We start from the raw sequence: 25,545 nt of genomic DNA on the forward strand, positions 1-25,545 counted from the left end.
TGCTCTTACAATTATGACACTGATGCTAACATCTAGCTAAAACTAGCACTCTTGTTGCTTTACATGAATTAGACAACAAGGTCATCTAAGCTGATTTCTGCCAATTTAGATCACACCATTTCTTAAATAGTGTGATCTAAAATGTTTTTCTAAAATGTTTTTCTTAAATGTTTTGTGACACTTCTTCTCGCTTTCCTGTCTAAACACTCTCCTGACTTTAAAAATCAGTTGAAAAGCAGCACATTTCTGTTAATTTATAGGTTGTATGTGTTGTAATGTTACATGTGGATATGTCCAAACTTCTTACAGCCCTCCCCAGGTATGTTTCTAGATACATTGCAATCTCCACATGGTCTCCTTCTGTGTCTCCCCCAGTGTCTTCTTATTGTAAAATAATAATAATTTTGCAGAGTTATAGTGAAACAGTATTGAACTGTAATAGGGTCAGCCTAAGTGTTCTGGATCCATGGATTCAACCAATCATGGCTCAAAATATTTGAAAAAAAACCCCAAAACCAACCCTTGATTTTGCCATGGGCCAAGTATTACACTTGTTGTGACTCAGCTGGAGTCACAGAGTGACTCTGATGGGAATTATGGGATTCAGGTTCAGAGTGTCCCTGCTGTGAGAGACGAGGAGCAAGGAGACATTCCCACGGCAGGGAATGGGGTTGTTGATACTGAAGCTAGCCAGATGCAAAAGGAGGATAGCTGCCAGCTAGATAACGGGCAGAAAGAGGCTGCTGTTAATGAGCTGTCTGGCCTTGACCAAACAACAGCTCTAGTTCGGGCTAGCTGTTTGGAATTCCGGGTCCCCCGAAGTGTTAGAATAGCAAACAAAAAAGAGATCAGAGGCCAAAGAAATGTGTTCATGCTATGCAGAGAATATTAAAGGGTTTGCTGAGAGACAAACCTTTGTCAAAAGCAACGTCTTATTTTGGAGTATAGAAGCTTAACTCTTGCTTTCCTGGATTACCTTGCAGCCTTGTGTATTCAAGTTATGGGACTTTGTCAAGCATTCATGGAACCTTGTTTTATGCCTTATGTTTTCTTGGATTATTCTATATAGCTTTGTTTTGCATCAATCTTTTGGAACTTTACTTTTGCTTTTAAGAACTACTTATTTTCTATCTTCTAATAAACTACAAAAGACTATATCCTGTGTGCAGCTTGGTGTATTTAGCAAGGTGAAGTTAACCTGAGGTGCGACAACAATAATGTGAAGGTATATCCTTCTGTAACCTCCTGTCATTTCACAGATACTCAGGCTCTCTCCAGCACATATTTGAATGGTTTGCCATTTTACATGAGGGGCAACATTTACTACACTACTGTATGTAATGGATTCTTTTCAATTGGTTGAGCTCGAGGATGTGGACAAGGTGCTTGGAGAGGTGAGGGCTACCACATGCATCCTAGACCCCTGCCCATCCTGGCTGGTGAGAGAAGCCAGAGGGGGATTGGCCGAGTGGGTGAAGGTGGTGGTGAATGCCTCCTTTCGGGAAGGCATTTTTCCAGCGAGCCTCAAATTGGCTGTGATCAAACCGCTGTTGAAGAAGCCATCACTGGACCCCACTCAATTGGAGAACTTTCGGCCTATTTCCAATCTCCCCTTTTTGGGCAAGGTCGTGGAACGTGTGGTGGCCGCATAACTCCAGGCATTTTTGGTTGACACTGATTTTCTAGATCCGGCGCAGTCTGGTTTCAGGCCGGGGCATGGTACCGAGACAGCCTTGGTCGCCTTAGTCGATGATCTACGCTGGGAACTGGACAGGGGGAGTGTGTCCCTGCTGGTTCTGCTGGACCTCTCAGCAGCCTTCGATACCGTCGATCACGGTATCCTTCTGGGGTGCCTTGCCGGGATGGGTCTCAGAGGTACTGTTTTGCAGTGGCTCCGGTCCTTCCTGGAGGGTCGTTCCCAGATGGTGTCATTGGGGGACACCTGCTCGACCCCACAACCATTGTCTTGTGGGGTCCCGCAGGGGTCAGTACTGTCCCCCATGTTGTTCAACATATACATGAAGCCGCTGGGAGAGATCATCCGGAGTTTCGGGGTTCGGTGTCATCTGTACGCAGATGATGTCCAGCTCTGTCACTCCTTCCCACCTGTCACTATGGAGGCTGTTCAGGTCCTGAACCGGTGTCTGGCCGCTGTGTCGGACTGGATGAGGGCCAACAAATTGAAATTGAATCCAGACAAGACAGAGGTCCTCCTGGTCAGTCGTAAGGCTGAACAGGGAATAGGGTTACAGCCTGTGTTGGACGGGGTCGCACTCCCCCTGAAGACACAGGTTTGCAGTCTGGGTGTTCTCCTGGACTCATCGCTGAGCCTGGAGCTCCAGGTCTCGGCGGTGGCCAGGGGAGCATTCGCACAACTGAGACTTGTGCGCCAGCTGCGCCCGTTCCTTGGGAGGTCTGACTTGGCCACGGTGGTCCACGCTCTGGTTACAGCTCGTTTGGATTACTGCAACGCTCTCTACGTGGGGTTGCCTTTGAAGACGGCCCAGAAGCTCCAACTAGTACAACGGGCAGCAGCCAGATTAATAACTGGGGCGGCATACAGGGAGCGTACCACCCCCCTGTTAAGCCAACTCCACTGGCTGCCGATATGCTACCGAGCCCAATTCAAAGTGCTGGTCTTGACCTATAAAGCCCTAAACGGTTCTGGCCCAATTTACTTATCCGAACGTATCTCCTCATATGAGCCAGCTAGATCCCTAAGATCATCTGGAGAGGCCCTGCTCTCGGTCCCACCTGCCTCGCAGGCGCGGCTGGTGGGAACGAGGGACAGGGCCTTCTCGGTGGTGGCTCCCCGGCTGTGGAACACCCTCCCCACAAATATCCGACAAGCCCCAACTCTTCTGGGTTTCAGAAAGGCTGTGAAAACATGGCTGTGTGCACAAGCTTTTAACGAGTAATATGATAACGTCGACATGGTCCGATTGAAGGCTGAAGCATGAGGTTTTTAGACAAATGGATCTAATTTACATATGTTTAAATTTTTATAATGTATTTTAATGATGTATTTTTATAGTTTTAATTGATTATATGTACTGTTTTTGTTTTATTATTATGTTCTTGGCATTAAATGTTGCCAACTGTGTAAGCCGCCCTGAGTCCCCCCGGGTGAGAAGGGCGGGGTATAAATTCTGGAAATAAATAAATAAATAAATATGTAAAATGTAATGGGACTTGAGTATCCATGGATTTTGGTATCTGTAGCTGGGGGAAGATCTTGAGGGCCCGTCTGTCTTCCAGTACACAGGCTCCTTCAATGGCTCATTTTACACAGGAATATGCATAGGGCAGGAGCAGTGACTTGGCTCCAAGTTATCAAAAACAGTCATAGTGTCTTCAGGATTCAAGGAAGACAAGAAGATTGCATTGCTACCGCACAATATCAAATTCAATAACTCCACTGAGTATCTATAAAGCGGTGGTTCCCAACCTGTGGGCCGTGGCCCACTTATGGGCCACAAGATCTACTGTGTTTCCCCGAAAATAAGACAGTGTCTTATATTAATTTTTGCTCCCAAAGATGCTCTAGGTCTTATTTTCAGGGGATGTCTTATTTTTTCATGAAGAAGAATTCACATTTATTGTTGAACAAAAAAAAAAGAACATTTATTATATACTGTACAGTAGTTGTCATCATAAACCAGCATTACCAGACAAACTGTGAATCCTATCAAAAATTTCTTGTTACTACCAATATTTCCATGTACAACACTTTATGGTATGTACATTTACCAATCATGCATGATTCCAAACAAAAACTTTGCTAGGTCTTACTTTCGGGGGAGGTCTTATATTTAACAATTCAGCAAAACTTCTACTAGGTCTTATTTTCTGGGGATGTCTTATTTTAGGGGAAACAGGGTAAAATAAGGTCCAGGAGACATGCAGGGAAAATCAGCTCTAGATTATTAAATATGGTTTTCTGTGGGCGAGGAGATGGTGACTACTGGATGACATATGTTCCATATCAGAAACTAGAGCTGCTGTGCTCTATCTAATGCAATTTTCTGAATCAGCACCTCAAATAACCAAACCAAATCTAAAGTTGACCAAAAACTTTACTAATGTTGGAGAGTGGTCCCTGGTCAAAGTGGTCCCCAGGGGTCAAAATGGTCCCCGGTCAAAGTGGCCCCTGATCAAGTGGTCCCTGGTCAAAAAAAGGTCGGGAACCACTGCTATAGAGCATTCTGTATAGAATTATACTATAGATTTTTAGAAGTTCCAGCTTTTTACCAAGCACACAGAAGCAGTCAATGCATCGTTCTGAAATTTGCATGAGAAACAGGCTATGGTTCTGAGGATGCAGTTCTATATCAACGTACCCAGCAGTAAGCCCAAGTGAATGCACAGTAGGGCTTATTTGAAATACAGTATAGAATTCAAAGAGAACTTGTATCACCTTAGAGACTAACTGAGAGAATGAAGTTTGTAGCATAAGTGTCCACAGATGGAGTCTATTTCCTCAGATGTGAGTTAGTTTACAAAAGCTTACATTAACAACTTCATTCTCTCAGTCTCTAAGGTGCTATAAGATCCCTTTGCATACTGATATTCCAGACTACCATGGCAATCTCTTTGAACAGTACAGAATCGTCATGGAAGTGCTGGTTTGCTGCTGTGTTGAAGCATCCAAGAGATTCTCCCAAGAACAGAGGGAGAAAACTAGCTCATGTTTCTTAGAAGCTGAATCCATCAGGTTTAATTAAATGTTTACTTCCAAATCGCTGTGGAGTCTCAGAAAACACACTCTACTTTCTGATAGTCACAAAAGCTTAAGTACTGCCACAATGACAGCTGCCTTACTGCCAACCCACAAACTGCTGTCTAGTCTTTCAAGTCCACTCCTTTTTAGTACCTTGAACTAAGATGGTATTTTGAGAAGCCAAGGGACCAGTGGAGCAGAGTGGAGATGGGAGTTGGTATTCCAGGACTAACTGTACCCATGCCTACCAATACTGTTTTTAGCAACATTGCAAAAAACTAAAATGGCTGGCTAGATTGATTTTAAATTGAGTGATGCAAGCAGGGGGCTGTGTCTACTAAGTGGTTTTGTTCAATTGTGCCAATTAATTCACTCAAAACATAGCCCTGTCTTTAGATAAAGTCTCTGCTCTCTTTTATATAACGAACATTCAGCTCTCTACTAAACATGTCCAGTTTCTTATAAAACTTATTTTCTATATCTTTGACAATCTTCACTGCCTTTCTCTGAAAAAAAATCCATTTTTAATATCCTTCTTAAAGAGTGGCATTCAGATAAAGTCTAACCAGTAGAAGAATAAAGAGGAGCTACAGTATTGCTTTTCATAACTTAGAAACTACAGTTCTATTAACTATAAAATTTCATTCGCATTCTTTTGCAGCACCATCACGCTGCTGACTCATATGGAGCTTATGATCAACTACAAACCCAAGCATCCTTGCACATATAGTACTGCCAAAACCTTTTTTTTTTCTCTTCTTGTGTATTTTCAAATTTGTGTCCATGATGATGAAGGCTTATAGCAACTGCAGCCCAACAACACTGGAAAAGCCAGAGTTTGCACACTCATGACCTAAACACAGTACTTTGTATTTGCACGAGTCTGAACTTTTTTTATATCAGGAGCTACTTGAGAAACTGCACATTGCTTGTGGTGTGAGAAAATTGGCCATCTGCAAGGACGTTGCCCAGGGGACACTCAAATGTTTTGATGTTTTGCAACCCAACCTTCAAGTCAGCAGTCCTGCCAGCACAAGGGTTTAACCCACTGCACCACAGGAGGCAGGCACTTGTGACTTTTAAACCAGTTTTTGACTTTACAACCTCAAAGTCATTTTGAATTGTATTCCAGACTTCCTAATGTTAGCTACTACACTCCCAGTATTATACAATCTGCAAACGTGGTACAGGTTAAATAAACTACTTCAGATAAGCCATACATTGAACTACATCAGATCTACCATAAAGTCCTATACCATCCTACTCAAATTGTTCCTCTAGTTTAAGAAAAAGCCACCAATGAGCACTCTTTGACTAAGGTTTTCTAAACTAGCTATGAATCCTATTTACAGTTTTATAATCCAACCCAATACTTAATCAGATTGTTTATTATTAGTAGCTACCTTGATGCCACCCCACGACTGGCTTGATAAAAAATCCACAGGACTGGTGACTCCAGGTTGGGCAGGATATCGTAGCAGGAAGTCAAGTTCCATGGCATTGATTTCTTTGTTCATCAGAAGTATCTGCAATAGCAAACTCAGTTAGTATTGCAGGAAATTGAGACTATAGTGGACTTTAGAGCAGCTGAAAAATAGTAATTATACAAAAAAATCAATCTTGAGAGAGAGTAAGAAAGTCTAGAATGCCACAAGTGAAGTAAGAGTAGGGTGCTAGAACTGCAGACATTCTCATTTAGTAGTTTTCACCTGAATTAATATATTTGTAGTTAAACTAGATAATTATACAGTGAAGGTGAGCAAGAATCTTAACAATAAAAGCACCAGCACAACCAGAACCTGATCAGAGAGGCATGGAGATGACTGTCTAACTGTCACTGGAAGAGCCAGAGAGTTTTCCATTTAGGAGGTGATGCACAAAATACAGTAACAAAGAAAACACTGTGTACCAACAGACAATGCACTGGGGTAAGAGAAGCATCAGACATCAATTATTAGGCATTAGTCATTTACCTGGAAAGTGACTTGGGTCATGTATGTCAGTTTGTCACATTCAAAGAGCCCCCGAGTTGTGTATTGGAACACAGAGCTGGTGATGCTATCAATAAGGTTGGCAACTCGCTCAGGTAGGTTTTCATCTGGAGTTGCTCTTGCAACTGCTTTCTGAAAGACAGCACTGAATGCCTACAAGGGAAAGAGAAAGATAAGAAATTAATTAATTAATGTCACCGTGTAGACTTTGCAGTAGATTTCAAAACTTTTCCAGCTTTAAAAATACAATGCTGAGTCTGATTTCATCCAACTTTGGAAATGATGGTTAAAGAAAACCAGCTTTAAAAATACAATGCTGAGTGTGATTTCATCCAACCTTGGAAATGATGGTTAAAGAAAGCCAGCCTTTTGTTACTAAATGCCCTTCTGATATTTATTATTGGAACTGCAAATAGTAGCATTGACTTTGATATTCTGGAGGGGGGAACCAAACGCCAGTAGATATCAAGAGCCCACTGCATCTAAGACTTCTGCATGCATTTCATAAGACTTGGTCAGAATCTGAGGATCCCAACTTACAGTTTTAAAAAATGCTGGATTAATCATCATAGGCAAGTCGCTCTTGGTCTTGAATGTTTTCCAAGGAGAGAAGCTTGGCGGTGGGTCCGTAAATGACTGTGAAGACCTATTCTGGACCCACATGGTCTTTCACAATGAGGACAGAGATTTCCAGATGGAAGGTGGTCTCAATAAAGGTTTGTTTGACACACTTTCCTCTTGGCACATTTCTCCCTTTCACTCTCTTCTATCTGTGCCTCTTCAAAATCAATTGCACTCTTGATAACAGTTAATCACCAGTTACAACACTTGAGTGCCAGGGCATCCCAGTTCTCTGTGTTTATATCACTTTTTAAGGTTATCTTTAAACACATCTTTAAATTTCTTTTGTTGCCCAACAACATTTGGTTTTCTGTTCTTGAGCTGAGAATAAAGTAACTGCCTTAGGAGACTGTGATTGGGCAGTCAGACAACGTGGTCAGTCCAGCAAAGTTAGTGGCAGAGGATCATCGCTTCAATGCTGGTGAGTAGCGGAAATGGTCAACATTTTCTAGCATTACATCATTTAGATGTATTGCTGGCATTGCAGAGATATTGAATGGTGCCTCCTGGTAGAGCACTTTTGTTTTTTCATGTTAAGTGAGAGACCAAACTTTTCATATACATCTGCAAAGGTATTTAAACTAGCTTGTAGGTCTTCCTCTGAATGAGCACAGACAACATTATCATCATAGAATTATAGAACTGGAAGAGACTACATGGGCCATCAAGTCTAACTTCCTGACCATACAATGCAGGAAAGGCATAATCAAAGCACCCCTGACAGATGGCCATCCATCCTCTGACTAAAAGCCTCCAAGAAATGGGCTTCCACCACATTCTGAGGAAAAGAGTTCCACTGTTGAATAGTTTGTATGGTCAGGAAGTTCTTCCTAATGTTCAGTTGGAATCACCTTTCCAGTAATTTGAACCCATTGCTTTGTTATAGAACTCAGTATATTGAAGTTCTAAAACAGAAATTATTGTTGCTTTACTTTTGGCTACCAGCCTGCTGAGGATAAAAAGCTTGCCTTCTGTCTGGAATGTGATTTCCACACCGGTGGGAAGCTTCCCATCAACACGGTGTAGAATGATAGCAATGAAGATAGAAGATAAGGCTAGGGCAACAATACATCTCTTTTTGATACCTGATCCCACTTTAAAAGGGTCATTTTGGGAGCCATTGCTGTCAAGACAGTTGCCATCATATCATTGTGGAGGAACCAAAGGGTGATTAGATTAGATTAGATTATTACAGTTATGAAACAGCAGATTGTGGGCTATTCAGGAAATAAGAGGGGGAAACAAATTAAGAAGAATTTCCTCGATTTTCCTGTTGCCACTAGCAGTGAATACATCTTGACTCCTAATTTTGAAAAAAGTAGAAATGAACCATGCAAAGAGATCACAAGAAGGTTCTCCACCACATCAGGGGATCTGTCCTGGAGCAACAAAGTAGTTTCCGTTCACTAGTTCTCAAAACAGTGCTGACCTGATTATAATTTTCACTAAAAACAAGGAAGTGGTGAAAATTTAGACAAGCAACTGACTGTTTATTGTAACTTCACTTTATTGTAGCATTGCAATGATGAGATATATTATATCTTGTGATTTTTTTCCCAATTTCTGTGAGATTTTGCAAGTGCTCACAGAATAAGAAGTCCTTGAAACTCCAAAATGTCCTTGCTTGTCCATTCCTTTTTTATCTTCCATTTTTATCTCTAGTGTTTTTCCTACTGAATCTTGATTTTCCTCTGCAATATATAAAATCCTTTAAGTATAAAAAGATACGTTGTATATGGTGCACTCCATCAGGAAGCACCCATGTTTTCAGCTTTCTATTACCAGAGTGTGATTTTCTGGGGGGGGAGTACAGTTCTTGTAAATCTTATTCGGGTTAGGAAATTCTGGAAGCTATAGTCCAAAAATGTCTTTTCTGGGGCCCTTTGGCCCACTGTCTGTTTTCTTCTTGGCTTCTTCTTTTCAATACGATTTTCCTGCTTCTTGCAGGGGGCTGGACTGGATAGTCCACAAGGTCTCTTCCAACTCTATGATTCTATAAGTCTGCCCCAGATTCTATACGTCTGCATTTTACCTCAACACATCCTACAATCTTCTGGTGTTCTGTTTTGCTTTCTTAAGTCATCTTGATTATGTTTGCTTTCCTGTTACTGGAGTTCTTTCTCTTTCCCTTTACCATAGTCATACCGCCTCTCCTGTGCTTTGGCCTTGCGAGGTTTTGCCATTTCTTTCATTAGCCCTGAGTCCATCAGTTTTCTGATTCTCATCATTTCACAGATGGAAGAAATAACTCGAACTACATTTGAATGTAACAGCTTCATGATCATAATGTTGTAGACCTATTGTAACACATTTGACTACTGTAAAATAATTTGCACATTATGATAGTTTTATGTGTCTAGGACATCATTATCTTTTGCAGTGCAAGAGAGCAGGCTGCTTGGCCTAAGCCAGATAAGGAAAACAAATGAAGGTATGAAGTCTAATGCAAGGTTTTACACAGGCAAAGTATCTACTTTCCCCTGGCAACTTTTTACACCTTTGAAAATGATATTATGAAGGACAGCAGATTCCCTGGAGAAAATGCACCTCTTATTAGATTCCCCTTTAGGGACAATTTTTAAAAAATGAACTTCAATAAAAGAAAAAATGTGTCTATCTTTACTGCAGCCAAACAAATAGCTACAAACTATTGAAGAATGTAAGAATTAGATTTTTCATATAAGATCCCCTTAAGGGCTTTCTTGCTTGAGCTGGGTTTATCGGAAATAGAAAAACAAACAGTTTTTTAAAAAAAATGATAAAAATGAGAATGACACACAGAAGTCTTCATAGTTTGCACAGCAAAATAAATATAAAAGAAGAATTGCTGGTGTAGAGGAGCTAAAGTTGATTAAAGATGGCAAAATCTGATTCTCAAGTTAAACACCAGCCAGTACATACCATGAGCCCTTAGGATTTGTTGTTTCTCAGGACTGAGGAAGTCAGCAAAAATATAAACTATTAGTAGTTTATAGCCACATTGTGCCTAGAGAATAATATTACTAACTTACTCATATGACTTTCCCTCCTTAAATGTTTTTAAAAGCTTGCTCAAATTGAGTGACTACAAACTGTAAAGACCTGTATAAATCTTCTGTGTGCAGTGGGATAGCAATGGGGCTGATAATTCAATACATTTTGAAATTGGTGTTTTATCGTTTTTCCGTAAAGGGTTTTTTGCCATGGATTCAGAAGATTTCTACAGTAAGTTTAAAATCGTTAAAAAATTTTAAAGCAGTTTCTCATTTAACATGTCACACTTGAACAACGAAATGTACAAGGAAAGAGAGCAAATAGGTATGAAGAATCTCTTATCTGTCTTGCTTTCTTCAAAGTCCAAATAATTGCAAGCCCCAGTGAAATCTGCAGAAATTATTCTGCTTGGCCTTGCAGTCATAAAAGCTGGTTTTCCTGTTCACAGTGCCAATAGAGACTACAAGTACCACAAAAGACATGAAATAATTATAAATCCAGAATATAGTGGATGGCATGTTCACTGGAAAATTGTTAGACTTCCTGGAAATGGTAATATATCTTTGTACACTAAAGCCAGTTGATTTGTGGATGGTAATCAGCATATTTTTTGTGGACAAGAGACAGGATTCTAGATTGCATGTGTGTGTAGATTGCAGGGAATTTCTTTGGCTGGACCTACACTGACCTGCTATCCCAGGGCAATGCTGGATTGCCCCCAGGATGAAGTGCACAGGCAGCCAATCCCCTGGCAACCTCAGAAACGGGGGGGGGGGGGTCCTCTTCTCCCCTCCCTCCCTCTCTCCCCTCCATGATCGCCCCGTTGCCCTGGTCAAAGTCATTGCAGGCTGAAGGTAGGACCCCAGTCACAGCTAGAAATCACTAAACCAAGAGACACAGGATGGCATTTTAAACACATGCATCTGCTTTCATCTCAAAACCAGCCCAACTGTTCACGTGGGCCCAAAGTTGGGGGATACTCCAAATTCTGGGCTAGAAATCAAGAGTATCCTCCAACTTTGATTAACATGGGAAAATCCTTGCCCTGGATCAGCTCTCTGCAGTGTTTGGTCATCACTGAGCTGAATTAGGGCCCTCTGCATTAAGTGGTCAGTGTAGATGTGCCCTTTGTTGATTGCAGCCAACACATTATGGATTACAGTTATCAACCTGTTTGCACAATGTTCAATTGTATCTTTGTCACTATTATAGTCACTAATTTGTCTTGATTTGGGTCTCTAGTTTAAAAAATTTCTCTCTCATACATTATGTTGTATTGTCTGCTCTCCATCCTTCCCTATTTTTGCATGTCTTGTACCCTACTCTTTCTACCACTGACTGATAAGTATTTTGCAAAATGTGTATTTTAATATTGCTGTCATATTACTAACCATACTATCTAAAAATATGGCATAATTTTCTTGATCTATTTCCACTTATATCTGGCCCTAGTGGTTGTACTATGTAAGACCATTCTTTTTCTTTTATGTTGTGACTAGAAAGTCTCTGGTGTCAGAGGGCATGGCTGTAGTGACAACAGGAGCTGGAAGAATGTGGATGGGACACATCATCTGAAACCAGTACTTCATCTCCTAGTTAAATACACTTATGTATATGCAGCAGAGGGGTCCTGGTGGCACAGTGTGTTAAAGAGCTGAGCTGCTGAACTTGTGGACCAAAAGGTCCCAGGTTCAAATCCCGCAGTTAGCCGCAGCTCCTGCCAACCTAGCAGTTTGAAAACATGCAAATGTGAGTAGGTCAATAGGTACCGCTTCGGCGGGAAGGTAGTGGCACTCCATGCAGTCATGCTGGCCACATGACCTTGGAGATGTCTATGGACAACACCAGCTCTTCGGCTTAGAAATGATGAGATGAGCACCAACCCCCAGAGTCAGTCACGACTGGACTTAATGTCAGGGGAAACCTTTACCTTTTTATATGCAGCAGATCTATTGCCTCCATCCCCAGAGATGCAGGTCAGAATCCCAAAACATTTTTTAATTTCTAGCTGTGTCTCTGTTTCTCTTATAAGTATCTCTTTCTCAGATTGAAGTTTCTCTGTCTCCTTCTTCTAAATCTTGTCTCCTTATTTTTCTTGCAAACATGTGTAGCTTACCCCATACCTTCCAACTGTGTTGGAAAGATGAGTCATTATTTTCAAAATAATTTTCCCATTCTGTGGTAGTTGTCAACCACTTCCTAGCCATTCTGACCTTTTTACTGTTAATTTCCCACAGTGAAAGATTTGACTTGCACCCGTAGCTATTAACCATTAAGGAATTTTAAAGCATTTATTCTAGTTTTGTCAGCCCTGTAATGTTCCAGCCCCAGACTTCTTCAGAGCAATCAGTGATCCTATCACAATAAATAAATTGGATATCCTATTTCAAGTAAAACAGAGAGAGAGAGAGATGAATTTATAATACATAGTGCTAATAGATGGAACAATACTTCAGAAAGTGGTGGAATCTTCTTCACCAAAAGTATTTTTAAACAGAAGTTAGATGAATCCTTGTTATTCGTTCTTTGTCTGCGGATTCCTGCACTTTGTCTGCGGATTCCTGCACCAGATGGTATTGGGATATCTGCCATTATCTAAGATTTCAGGCATCTGTTGACATCAACGAGAATCATTTAGATGTGCCTATGAAAACTGTGTGACTACAATACACCATCCATCTCAAAAGCAAAGGAGCTTCTTTTATCGGAAAGACTTATATTTTAATTTACAGCCTCTAATTGCAACCTGATAATAATCTTCCTACAACGGAAATACAACTCAGGGGAAAGATATGTGTATAGGATGTATTGAAAGTTGGCAGGCCTAACATTGAAAGGCTGGTGCTGTATTATGGAGCATTCATAAGAAATGTGTGTAATTCGTGACTGCATTTAAAAAGTCCAAAACTTCTGTTCTTACAGCTCTGTTGTGCGAGCTGGGCATGAGATCCAGATCCAGAGATTGGATGATTCAACTGCTACCTGATGAACCCATCTGCCCTAATTTGAGTGGTAAAGGCAATTTGGGGGAAGGGGGAGGGGAGAGGGGTAACTGAGGAACCTGTATGTATGCTTTGTATGGTTTCTCCCACAGACTCTTTAGGGCAGTGGTTCTCAACCTGTGGGTCCTCAGATGTTGTGGCCTTCGACTCCCAGAAATCCTAACAGCTGATAAGCTGGCTGGGATTTCTGGGAGTTGTAGGCCAAAACACCTGGGGACCCACAGGTTGGGAACCACTGCTTTAAGGGATCCCCAATGAGGCACAATTTGGGAGGTTCATCATCCTCAATTCCTTCCCAAAACTGGATCTTGACATATGCCACTGCCACCACCACACCACACACACACACATTGTGAAAAGTAAAATATGAAAAAGTTGGAAGTGTTAGAAGGTTTCCGTTAATAAACATTTGCATGCCATAAAATGTACTCATGTCTTGGCCACCCCTCCTAATCTATGTTATACTGATATTCTCAGGGAGCACGTCACCCCATCTCTCCACTTCTGTTTTGTCCTTTCTGGCTCCAAAAGTAAAATTAACTTAGTTCTGTTCCTGTTCTAATTTAGCTTTGCAAAGTACTCTTAAGAGAGCTTTCCTATATCTAATGGAGTTCCTACAACAAAATTTGGTTTATTTTCTACAGCCACTGGTATTGGTGGTACTTAATTATAATAACAAATCACTGCACACATGCACTCAGGTAGAAGAATAGGTAAACTTGAGAACAGGTGGATGGGAAGATAATCAAGACCCAGATGCTGGGAAGACCTATAGGAAGTCTGAAATATACTCCCAGGTGAGCTGTAGTGAAGCTATTGGCTTCAACACCTGGAGCTTAGAGTGTCCCACCTTCCTCAGCTACTGACTGGTCAACTTTGCCCAGGAATGTAAAATGGCACGTGGACCCCAGGGAAGAAAACAACATGCCAAAAAAAGAAGACAGCAGCTCCCTGCTCTTCAGAGCCACTTAACAGTTTGCAAGGGTGAACCTTAGGCCTTGGCATTAAGAGGTATAGTTATTTCTTAAATTAAAAGAGGAAAGAGAAGAAAGGGGGAAAATAAAGAAAAATAGCAGTCTCTACATGGAATTATACATTTTGATAATTGCATCTATATGAAACCAAGATATAAATAACTAGCAAATTCTCACATTGGTCTGTTAAAAATGACATTGCATTACATAAGATCCAAATGGATCAAAGTTACAAATCTGTCTTCAGTAAAATAAATAATTCATTACATAGAACATGTGCATCATAGCCTTTACTTTAGGGAACCCTCTACCAGGAACATCTATTCTGAATGGCTGCTTGGTCATCTTTTTATTTACTGATACATTTGTGTATTTACAGCCTGCCTTTCTGTATTTTTCTGTCTTCAAGACAACATTCAATGATAAGGACACATTAAAAAATAAGCTAAAATAAAACAACCTTTAAAATAACACACAAGCCATAAAAACAGCAATCTTAAAGCATACTAGTAAACTACAGTAATAAAGCAAATCATCTGAGGGCCATAACCAATGAAATAAAAGACTTAAAGCATTTTTAAAAGCACAAAAATACATGAAAAGAAGAGGATATGAAAGGCTGATTCAAGAGGCCACTTCATAATTTGGGCACTGCAGCCAAAAAGTCTTTCTGAACCAACTTGAACTCTGCTTGCAAGAGAAAGCTTGAGCAACTTCTTCTCAGAGACCATAATCTCTGAGATAGGCCCATCCCACAATGTTTAGAACGTCAAAGGCCAGCAATCCTATTACTAGAAACACCACCATTTAAAAATCTGGTGAAAAATCTGGTGAAAAATCTCCTACAACTTCCATCATTACAACAATGAGTAAATGCATTAACCTAACACAAAATGTGTACTGCCTAAATTAATTGGGCCTAGGGAAAGAAAAAGAGTTCTTCTAGATTTAAAACAGCCTCCTGACACAGTAAATTTGGGTACCCAGGTTGGCAGTCCCTCTGGATTAAAGGTGGTGCTGTTGAACGCCAGGTCTGTCAACGGAAAAACAGTGACCATCCAGGATCTTATCCTAGATGAGCAGGCAGACCTGGTGTGCATGACGAAGACCTGGCTGGACGAGGCTGGGGGGGCTAACCTCACCCAGGTCCTACCGTGCAGCACCAACCAAGATCCGGAGGATGGGGAGGTGGTGTCACAGTGGTCTATAAGAAGTCCTTCCCCCTGACCAGGTGCCCCATCCCACAGTCAACCTTGTTCAAATGTGTTCACCTGAGGGTTGATGACTGGGACAGACTGGGGATTCTGTTAGTGTACCGACCACCACACTCCACTACAGTCTCCCTGCCTGAGCTAGCCGGGGTGGTGTCAGGCCTGGCATTGGAGTCCCAGCAGCTTATAGTGCTGGGGGACTTAAATGTCCATGCTGAGAGCACCCTCATTGGGGCAGCTCAGGACTTCATGGCCTCCATGGCAACCATGGAGCTGTCCCAATTAGTATCTGGCCCCACCCACAGAGCTGGGCACACGCTTGACTTGGTTTTCTGTCAAGGATGGGAGGAAAACAGTGGTGTGGAGGAGCTCATTATTTATTTATTATTTATTTATGTATTACAATATTTATATCCCGCCCTTCTCACCCCACAGGGGACTCAGGGCGGCTTACAATAAAACACATATATAAAAATTATATAGTGCAGTATAAATCAGTAAAAATTATTATTAACTTACATCAGTATTCATAAAACACATTATAAAATACAGGTACATTATAAAATACATTATCGCTCTGTTGCCAAGGACTGGCCATCACCTGATCAGGTTTAGACTTGCTACACCCCCTAACCTCCGCAGGGGTGGAGGACCTATTAAAATGGTCCGCCCCAGGAGGCTCATGGATCCAAACGGTTTCCTGACGGCTCTTGGGGAGTTTCCCGCCACCTCAGTTGGTGATTCTGTCGATGCCCTGGTCGCTCTCTGGAATGAGGAGACAACTAAGGCAATAGACACAATCGCTCCAGAATATCCCCTCTCGAGTACTCGAGCTAAACCATCTCCTAGGTTTACCGAGGAGCTGGCAGCGATGAAGTGAAAGAAGAGGGGACTAGAGTGCGTGTGGCGTTCAGAGCCGAGCGAGTCAAACCGAATACGGTTATGTTCCTATCTTAGAGCATATGCCGCAGCAATAGATGATGCAAAGAACTCTTTCTTTGTAGCTAATATTGCGTCCGCAAAGAACCGTCCGGTGGAGCTGTTCCAGTTTGTCAGAGGTTTGTTATATCCCGTCCCTCAAGACGGGATCCCTGACAACTCGGCAGCCTGCTGTAAAGCATTTGCTCGGTTCTTTGCGGACAAAGTCGCTTTGATCCATTCTAGCTTTGACACCATGTTAACGGCAGTCTCTGAGGATGTAGCAAGAGCACCTGCTTGTCCCATTTTGATGGATTCATTTCAATTGGTTAAGCCTGAGAATGTGGACAAGGTGCTTGGAGAGGTGAGGGCTACCACATGCATCCTAGACCCTTGCCCATCCTGGCTGGTGAGAGAAGCCAGAGGGGGATTGGCCGAGTGGGTGAAGGTGGTGGTGAATGCCTCCCTTCGGGAAAGCATTGTTCCAGCGAGCCAGAAATTGGCTGTAATCAAACCGCTGTTGAAAAAGCCATCACTGGACCCCACTCAGTTGGACAACTATTGGCCTATTTCCATGAGATATTTTTATTGAAAAGTTTCATATAAACAAATCTAGACACTGAACACAGAAAACATGGGACCATTGACTTTTGGGATTCAGTACTGTCCCCCATGTTGTTTAACATATACATGAAGCCGCTGGGAGAGATTACCCGGAGTTTCAGGGTGTGGTGTCATCTGTACGCAGATGATGTCCAGCTCTGTCACTCTTTCTCACCTGTCACTAAGGAGGCTGTCCAGGTCCTGAACGCTGTGTCAGACTGGATGAGGGCGAACAAATTGAAATTGAATCCAGACAAGACAGAGGTCCTCCTGGTCAGTCATAGGGCCAAACAGAGTATAGCGTTACAGCCTGTGTTGGACGGGGTCGCACTCCCCCTGAAGACACAGGTTCACAGTCTGGGTGTTCTCCTGGACTTATAGCTGAGCCTGGAGCCCCAGGTCTCAGCGGTGGCCAGGGGAGCATTCGCACAACTAAGACTTGTGCGCCAGCTGCGCCCATACCTTGGGAAGTCTGACTTAGCCAAGGTGGTCCATGCTCTGGTTACATCCCGTTTAGATTACTGCAATGCGCTCTACGTGGGCTGCCTTTGAAGATGGCCCGAAAGCTCCAACTAGTACAACGGGCGGCAGCCAGATTAATAACTGGAGCGGCATACAGGGAGCGTACTACTCCTTTGTTAAGCCAGCACCACTGGCTGCCGATATCCTACCGAGCCCAATTCAAAGTGCTGGTTTTGACCTACAAAGCCCTAAACGGTTCTAGCCCATCTTACCTGTCCGAATGTATCTCCTCCTATGAGCCTTAAAGTCATGGTTGTGTACACAAGCATTTAATGAATGAGAACATCGATTTCACATGGTCTGGATTAAGACTTACGTATGAGGATTTTGGACGAATGGATTTTAACTTGGATATGTTTTAAATTTTGTATAATATGTTTTTACTCTGCCATGTTATTTTGTTTTATATGAACTGCTGTTTTAGTGTATTGTTTTCAGGCACTGAATGTTTGCCTATTTATTGTAAGCCGTCTTGAGTCCCCTCGGGTGAGAAAGGCAGGGTAGAAATACTGTAAATAAATAAATAAATTGCCTGGAGAGTTTGTGAGATTCTCAAAACATATAAATGCCATACCTTTAGAGAAAACTGGTACATGGGATGGATGGTATTAAGTTCATTCATGATGAAGTACAGCAGGGAGGCACGAGCTGCTGCGGGACGGTAATGCTCCCTTGCCTCATTAATCTTAGTTTCTGTCACCTTGGACTCCTGGACCTGCAGGAAGGTAAAAAACACAATCATGAAGATGCGAGACAGTCACACTTGTTTGTGCAAATGTTCTTTGCTTCATGAGGATGACTCAAAACTTCAGATGATTGGTTTAGATAAACTCTGTATTTCTCTCAAATGTATATCTTCTCCTGTCTGCTGATTTTGGGCCTTTAAAAAACTCCAGTAATATGAAATCGAGGTACTTGCCACATGGAAATGAAAAATGTTCAAATTTCAAATTCCATCTCACCCGATAAATGATTCCTTGTCACCAAGAACTGACTTCCGTTGGTTTAACTTCCATTTGCAAGAACCATAAACATAAACATTTTGTTACATTAAATGCAAAACATCCAATGTTGACTTAAGATGCATCTGTACTGTACAGTTATATTAGTTTCACAGCACTGTAATTTCTATAGCTATTAAAGAATCCTGAGATGTATAGCTTGAAGAAGAATGTGGAAGTTTCTATCAGAAATCTCTCATGTACTCTGTCAACCACAGTTCCCTCCAAACCCAACTACATTGATTTAATTCTCTGTCTCTCTTTTCTCATAATACTGGACACAACTCCTGGACTATATAAACTTCAGTGGATCTTGTTAGACAGCCTCTACTAAAATTCTAATTTTAACTGAGTAAATATGATGCATGCTGAATTACCTCAAGTTAAATAAAATGCCTTGGTATTAAGCTGGGATGGTTTAAAAGCATCTAGTTATAGTGCTAAAGTTTTATGGTCTTTACATCTTGTGCTACTATTTGTACTCTGCTTTAAATTGTCCATTTAATGCACATGAATGCTGACATAATAAGCTTCCTAGATCTGGCCAGAATGCAACAATTATTTATGTGTAATAGGGTTAATTTTATTGTTATTATTTTACTTCTTTGTATTCTATTTTATTTATATTGTGTTGCACTATAGAGTGCATCCTGTGAGCCTCCCCGAGCCCCTCCAGGGACCAGATGGCAGCAGGATACAAATAAAGTTTTTATTATTTAATTTTTATTTATTTGGCTTTATAATACAAAAGGCTCTTAATCTCCAACCCATAGAACATACCAGTGTAGGACACATTGGGGGGGGGGGGTTCACTCAGGATCTCTGAGCATAATCTTCACATATAGGAATTTGGACCCAGATTTATATTTTCACCTTTTCTTCAATTTCTGCAGCCGTCTGTTTGGTGACTTCAAGATTCTCCACAAGGGCTGTATCTCCCAAGAAGTTCCCAGAGGCAGAGGAGAGGCGGGAAAGCAAGTTGTCCTCCAAAGTTTTCAACGTTATTTTGAAACCATTCTGTTGCTTTGTGAGATCAGACTGTGAAGAGTTGAGGTAGAGACAATCCCCCCCAAAAAAACAAAATGCCAAAGTTATATTTTTTACAATAAACTTTTTTTCTGAAGCAATCTGTCAAACACTTTCCTTTAGTAGAATTAAAAGCAAAGTCACTCGTTTCCACTCGCGCATATAGAAATAACAAAGAGAGAGTGATAAAACAATTCCATGGCCTCTCATACATCGTTTCAATAGTTCTGAAAGCAAACTGAATATGCTAAGTCAGTATTATTACACATAATGATTACAAGAGCTGAAGCTGATGGTACCTCCAAATCCATGGCTTGACACCTGAACCAAGCTTTACCAGATCATAATCAGTAATCACAGCAACAATCATTCAATATATGAGGAAAATACTTTCCCCCTTCTCCTCATCACTCTCATCTCTGTGCCTGAAAATCTGGTCTGGAGAGAATTCCCAGCCCTCACAAATGGGTACAGGAGATGATACAGGAGCTGGGGAGAGTGTCCCCTTCATTCCATTAATAGAGGCTGTTTCCTCAGTGCAGCCAAGCTTTGGGTCCTGGCCTTAAAACAGGAGTGGTCAAAGGATGGCTCTGGAGCTGCAGGCAACCCTCTATTTGCATCCCTCAGCCCTTTAGATTCCCTGGACTGGCCTCCACTCTAAGTAAGTACACTACTGTATATAGGAAGAAATTTCTCATTCCAGGCTGGATTTTTAAAAGAAATCAATTCCTGCTCCCCAGAGAATATTGAATATCTATTCATTCCAGAGAATAGAGCCTCCAGGAGAGGCACATCAACTTTAAAAAGGGCACAATCCCTCTCCCTTCCACTTTTTATCATTTAAGAAACAAAACCCATTTCTTGAAACCAGGCCGTTTCCAGGCCGAGGTCTTAATGGTTGGTTACCTACGGTATCGCCTTCCCCTGCACAATCCACTCTTTAGGACACTGAAGTCCTCTGGTAGGTGGCTACTCCAACCAGCCAGAACCCAACTGGTGACTGTCACCCAGAGGATTTATATTCCATTTTGATTTACATTCTATTGCCACTATATACCAGTCCTGCTTCTGTGTTTGGTATAAATTCAATCTACATTTTATTATGGTCCAAAGACCCTTATTGCACCATAAATGTACATGATATGCAGAATAATGAGATCTCGGCCTTTTGGCTAAGATCTAGTGTAGTATCTGTATAAGTTTTCATATATATATACATGAGATGTGTGTATCTATGTAATTTATTATTTTTTATGTTCATTTGTTTTTGAATTTGTTGTACCCCACCTTGAGCCATTATTGTTGTTGTTATTATTGTTATTTGATACACAACAAGATTAGTACACAGCAAACAAGATTACTATGCTGGCTTTTGTATTGGATCACACGTCGGACACTTCCCAAGTGTCTAGGTCTATGTGATGTTATCAGTGAATAATGTGTGCAGATCTGAATAGGGTGGCCTTTTGCAGCAGACAGATGGTAATTTTGTCAGTGCCGGTTGTTTTCAAGTGCTGGCCAAGGTTATGATTGTTTTTGTTGTTGTTGTTGTTGTTGTTGTTGTTGTTGGAAATCATCACCAGTTCCCTAAGCTACTGATCATTTCAGTGAAAGAAGCACCTGCTGATGACAAAAGCAGCTTTGTTCCTGTGGTAATAGGTAGTGAAATAAATGTTGCCAAACTGTGTTGGAGAAATAGACTACTACTGGTCCTGAAGCAGACCACTCATCAGCCCTCACAACTGTGACCAAACAGGTGGGGAATCTCCAATACCAGTACCTGCCCTATTCTCTGAGGAGGGTGAGAGGTTCCAAAGACTCAGAGCTTTGGAAAGAGGTCACTGAATGGAAATCATTGTTGTTTTGTAATATTAAACATTGTTTAAAAATGTACAGTTTGAAGTCAGGGGGAAGCCGAGATTAACACTTCACTAGTCAAAGTCCAGTGCTTCCTTCCATATCAGAGCTCTAGTGAGAGACAGCCAACATCCAAAAGTGTTGCTTGCTCCATTAAGCACAAAATCCAGTTCTGCATAAGAGTTGGAAAGACATAGTGAGCCAGGGATGTGCCAGAACCCTGTCTTAGTAGCTAGGCATATCATACTAGTGCACATCCTGCCCAACTGTTCTCACTTGCAGAGGGAGCAATTTATCCAACCACAAACCTTTGCCTTGCAGTTTGTTTTCTGAAAAAAATCACTATGCTTTTCCCACTCAGTGTCATTTCTCACCCTATAAAACAAAGGAAGAATGCATTCCTTGTTTTTGATTGACTGAAATGGCAAAGTTCACATGTTTGGACAACACAGCATTTGTTTAATTATTCCGCACCAGTAGCGGGGGTGGTCAATCCTTTGCAACTGGGGTTCAATCAGTTCCCGAGATTAACCTGTTCTGCAATCATGGCCGCCTGTGTCTCTCTGAGTCTCTCCCAAGTGGAAGTCTAGTATTATTTTCAGTTGGATTTCATACAGATTTGTGCAATCTGCAGCCCCTATTCAGGTACCTTGTAGCCATTTGATCAATAATGCTCATATCATTAAAAAAAAATCCCCCAATAATACCTCTGGCTTTATTAATCATCTTTACCCAAATTTAGTCTAGTGAGCTATTATACACTTGATTGGGGCCTCCTATCCAAAATTCTGAACAAATCAAGGTTCTAATTGTCAGAAGCTGCCCCGAGTCCCCGTTGGGGAGATGGTGGCAGGGTATAAATAAAGTTTTATTATTATTATTATTATTATTATTATTATTATTATTATTATTATTATTATTGCGATTCAGACAAAGCCTTCTGAAAGTGCATGTGGCATGTGGCCCCTCAGAGAAGGAAGTCTTGAAGCTTATTTGTGTGAAATAACGATGAAGATCTGGGTTTATATTGTTCTGACAAGTAATCAGATCATATCTATATATATAAAAGAGTAATAAAATTTCAGCCTAGGACAAAACAACACAGTTAATAGTCCCAGAACCTAGAAATTTGGCAGCACAACCCATCATGCCTGCCTCTAGGTTAATACAACAAAAAGAAAAGAAAAATAAAGTCCTAATTAGAGGGAAAGGAATAATTGTTTTTATCCAATCGCTGCCAGTTAGAAGGCTAAGCTCCGCCCACTTGGTCTGCTGACAGTTAGAAGGCTAAGCTCTGCCCACTTGGTCTCCTAGCAACCCACTCAGCCCAGGGCCTCAGTTTTGCTGTTTAGTTTAAATTAGAAATGGTCAGAACCAGGCCTGTAGCCGGGGGGGGGGGGTGTTAGGAGTTTAACCCCCCCCCCCAGAAATTTTAACCCCCCCCCCCCATTTTTTTCTGTCTACAACCCTGGTCAGAACATTTATAAATATATAGATGATAGACAGTCGACTCACAGGTAACCGCTACCCGTGGGGAGTGGTCAATGCCGGATAACGGAGAGTCACCTCTGGTTGCTTGAGAGTTTGTATTAATGCTATGACAGCCAACTCTCATTTAACCGGCACCTGTGGGGAGCGGTCGATGCCGGATAACTGAGAGTCATCTCTGGTTGCTTGAGTTTGTATTAATGCTATGACAGTTGACTCTCATTTAACTGGCACCCGTGGGGAGTGGGTGATGCCAGATAACGGAGAGTAATCTCTGGTTGCTTGAGAGTTTGTATTAATGCTATGACAGTTGACTTTCATTTAACCGGCACCCGTGGGGAGTGGTCGATGTCGGATAACTGAGACTCGTATCTGGCTGCTTGAGAGTTTGTATTAATGCTATGACAGTTGACTCTCATTTAATCAGCACCCGTGGGGAGTGGTCGATGCCAGATAACTAAGAGTCATCTCTGGTTACTTGAGAGTTAGTATTAATGCTATGCCCCCATAGTATGCCATCACATAACCCTGTATGGACTAGACATTAATATTGAAATGCAGCCATTGAAAGCAAATATAAGACCAATGCAGTTCAAACTGAATTCTATGGTCAATATAGACCCATGTAAAGCAGTCCAAGGCTGTTCAAACCGCAAATAATAATAATAATAATAATAATAATAATAATAATAAGGCAGTGTAGACCCATTTAACACAACCCAATGAAATGCAGTGCAAGAGACAACACGGCCAACTTGGTATAGTAGCAGGGTTTGGAGGTGGTTGAATTTGCTATCCAGAAGTTGTACTTCACCTGTATCGAGAGAGCACTCAAGATAGCCAACGTCAGAGCTGGACCAAACTTGGCACACAGACTCAACATGCCCAACTGTGAATACTAACACGGTTTTGGGGTCTGGGAATTATAGTTCACCTGTATTCAGAGAACACTGAACCCAGCAAGTGATGGATCTCGACCAAATTTGGCACACAGACCCAACATGGCCAACTGTGAATATTGGGGAAGTTTTGGGGGAATTGACCCAAGACTTTTTGGAAATTGAAGTCCACCCACATCCTTCATATTATTACTAAATATTGTTGCTATTGATTACAGCAGCCTGGGGGAGGCACCTTCTACTGAGTCCTGTCTTCTGCTGGTCCTTCTTCAACTCCCTGGACAGGAAGGGAGGGGGTTCAATCAGGGCCACCTAGAACCTCCAAACAAAGGATTCCCCCAGGGAGGAGGCAGCCAGGCTTTGAAGCTGCAACACCATTACATGCTAATCAAGGTGACTAATAACAGCATGAATACCTGTCACACCGAGACTATTCAGTGTATTCCATCTCACCAAACTAGGATTACAATAGGAAGAAAACGGCCACACTTTACAAGGCTGCAAGGCTATTCACTGCTAATCCACCTGGCCAACAAACAAATCCAAAAAGCCACAGCAATACGTGGCCGGGCAGAGCTAGTATATATATAAATGTGAGGTTTTACTCACATTGTGAGGTTTTACAACAAAACCACTGAACCAAATCACACCAAATTTGGCCACAAAAGACATAGTCATCCAATCTATGTCTTTCAAACAAAAAAACCTAGAAAAATAAAGTCCAAATTAGAAGATGTGGAAAAGCAGTTTTCTCCCTGGCTGCCGGTAAGAAGGGTAGGCCCCACCCCCTTTAGGCCTCGCCCCCATCATCTCCTAGCAACCCACTCAGCCACAATAGTGACAGGCAGAGTTAGGCCTCACTTAGGCCTCTTCCACACTGCTGATAAAATACAGATTATCTTATTTGAACTCAATGATATGACAGTGCAGACTCAAGGCCCTTCCACACAGCTATATAACCCAGAATGCCAAGGCAGATATAATCTACAGTATCTGCTTTGAACTGGGTTATCTTGAGTCCACACTGACATATAATCCAGTTTAGTGTGGATTTTATACAGCTGTGTAGAAGGGGCCTCATATAATCCAGTTCAAAGGAAACAATCAGGGCCAGCTAACACCCCCAACAATGGATTTGCCCAGGCAGGAAGCTGAGGAGGGAGAGTAGTAGTGTGTACTGTATTATCAGGGACATTATTATTACTATCATTATTATTAATATTATTATTACTATGTATGCTGTGAACCATGAAAATGAACACAATCTGGCTCCAAGTATTAAAAAAACTTTAAAATCAGAACACTAAATAAAGAACAACACTCTGAAAACAGGGGAATTCCAGATAGGAAACAATCAGTGCCAGCTAACACCTCCAAACAAAGTATTTCCCCCAGCAAGAAAGCTGAGAAGGGAGAGAAGTAGTGTTTATTATCAAAGTCATCATAACTATTATTATTATTATTATTATTATTATTATTATTATTATTGTGTTGCTTTGAACCACACTCTGAAAACAACACTCTGAAAACAGGGGAAGTCCAGACAGGAAACCATCAGGGCCAGCTAACAACTCCCAACAAAAAATTCCCCCAGGCAGGAAGCAGTCAGGCTTTGAAGCTACATAACCCAGAATGCCAAGGCAGATATAATCCACAGTATCTGCTTTGAACTGGGTTATCATGACTCCACACTGACATATAATCCAATTCAGTGTGGATTTTACACAGTTTTGTAGAAG

The 25,545-nt window shown here is 41.5% G+C and overlaps 1 protein-coding gene across 8 annotated transcripts in view; it reads right to left on the reverse strand.

Annotated features, from left to right (window-relative positions):
- dnah9 (dynein axonemal heavy chain 9) overlaps positions 1-25,545 on the reverse strand; it is a 302,000-nt gene that overhangs the window by 87,042 nt on the left and 189,413 nt on the right. For all 8 annotated transcript variants that reach the window (XR_010003878.1, XM_062973996.1, XM_062973995.1 and 5 more), the window contains 4 exons: positions 19,410-19,574; positions 18,110-18,250; positions 6,694-6,864; positions 6,124-6,246 (listed from right to left, as the gene is read on the reverse strand). Coding sequence is in view for 7 of the 8 variants with exons in the window: in XM_062973996.1 (XP_062830066.1) it covers positions 6,124-6,246; positions 6,694-6,864; positions 18,110-18,250; positions 19,410-19,574 (600 nt within the window). In the remaining variant the exon portion in view is untranslated. The remainder of the gene's footprint in view (positions 1-6,123; positions 6,247-6,693; positions 6,865-18,109; positions 18,251-19,409; positions 19,575-25,545) is intronic.

This window comes from Anolis carolinensis, chromosome 2 (genome assembly GCF_035594765.1).
Source record: "Anolis carolinensis isolate JA03-04 chromosome 2, rAnoCar3.1.pri, whole genome shotgun sequence".
Lineage (NCBI taxonomy): Eukaryota > Metazoa > Chordata > Lepidosauria > Squamata > Dactyloidae > Anolis > Anolis carolinensis.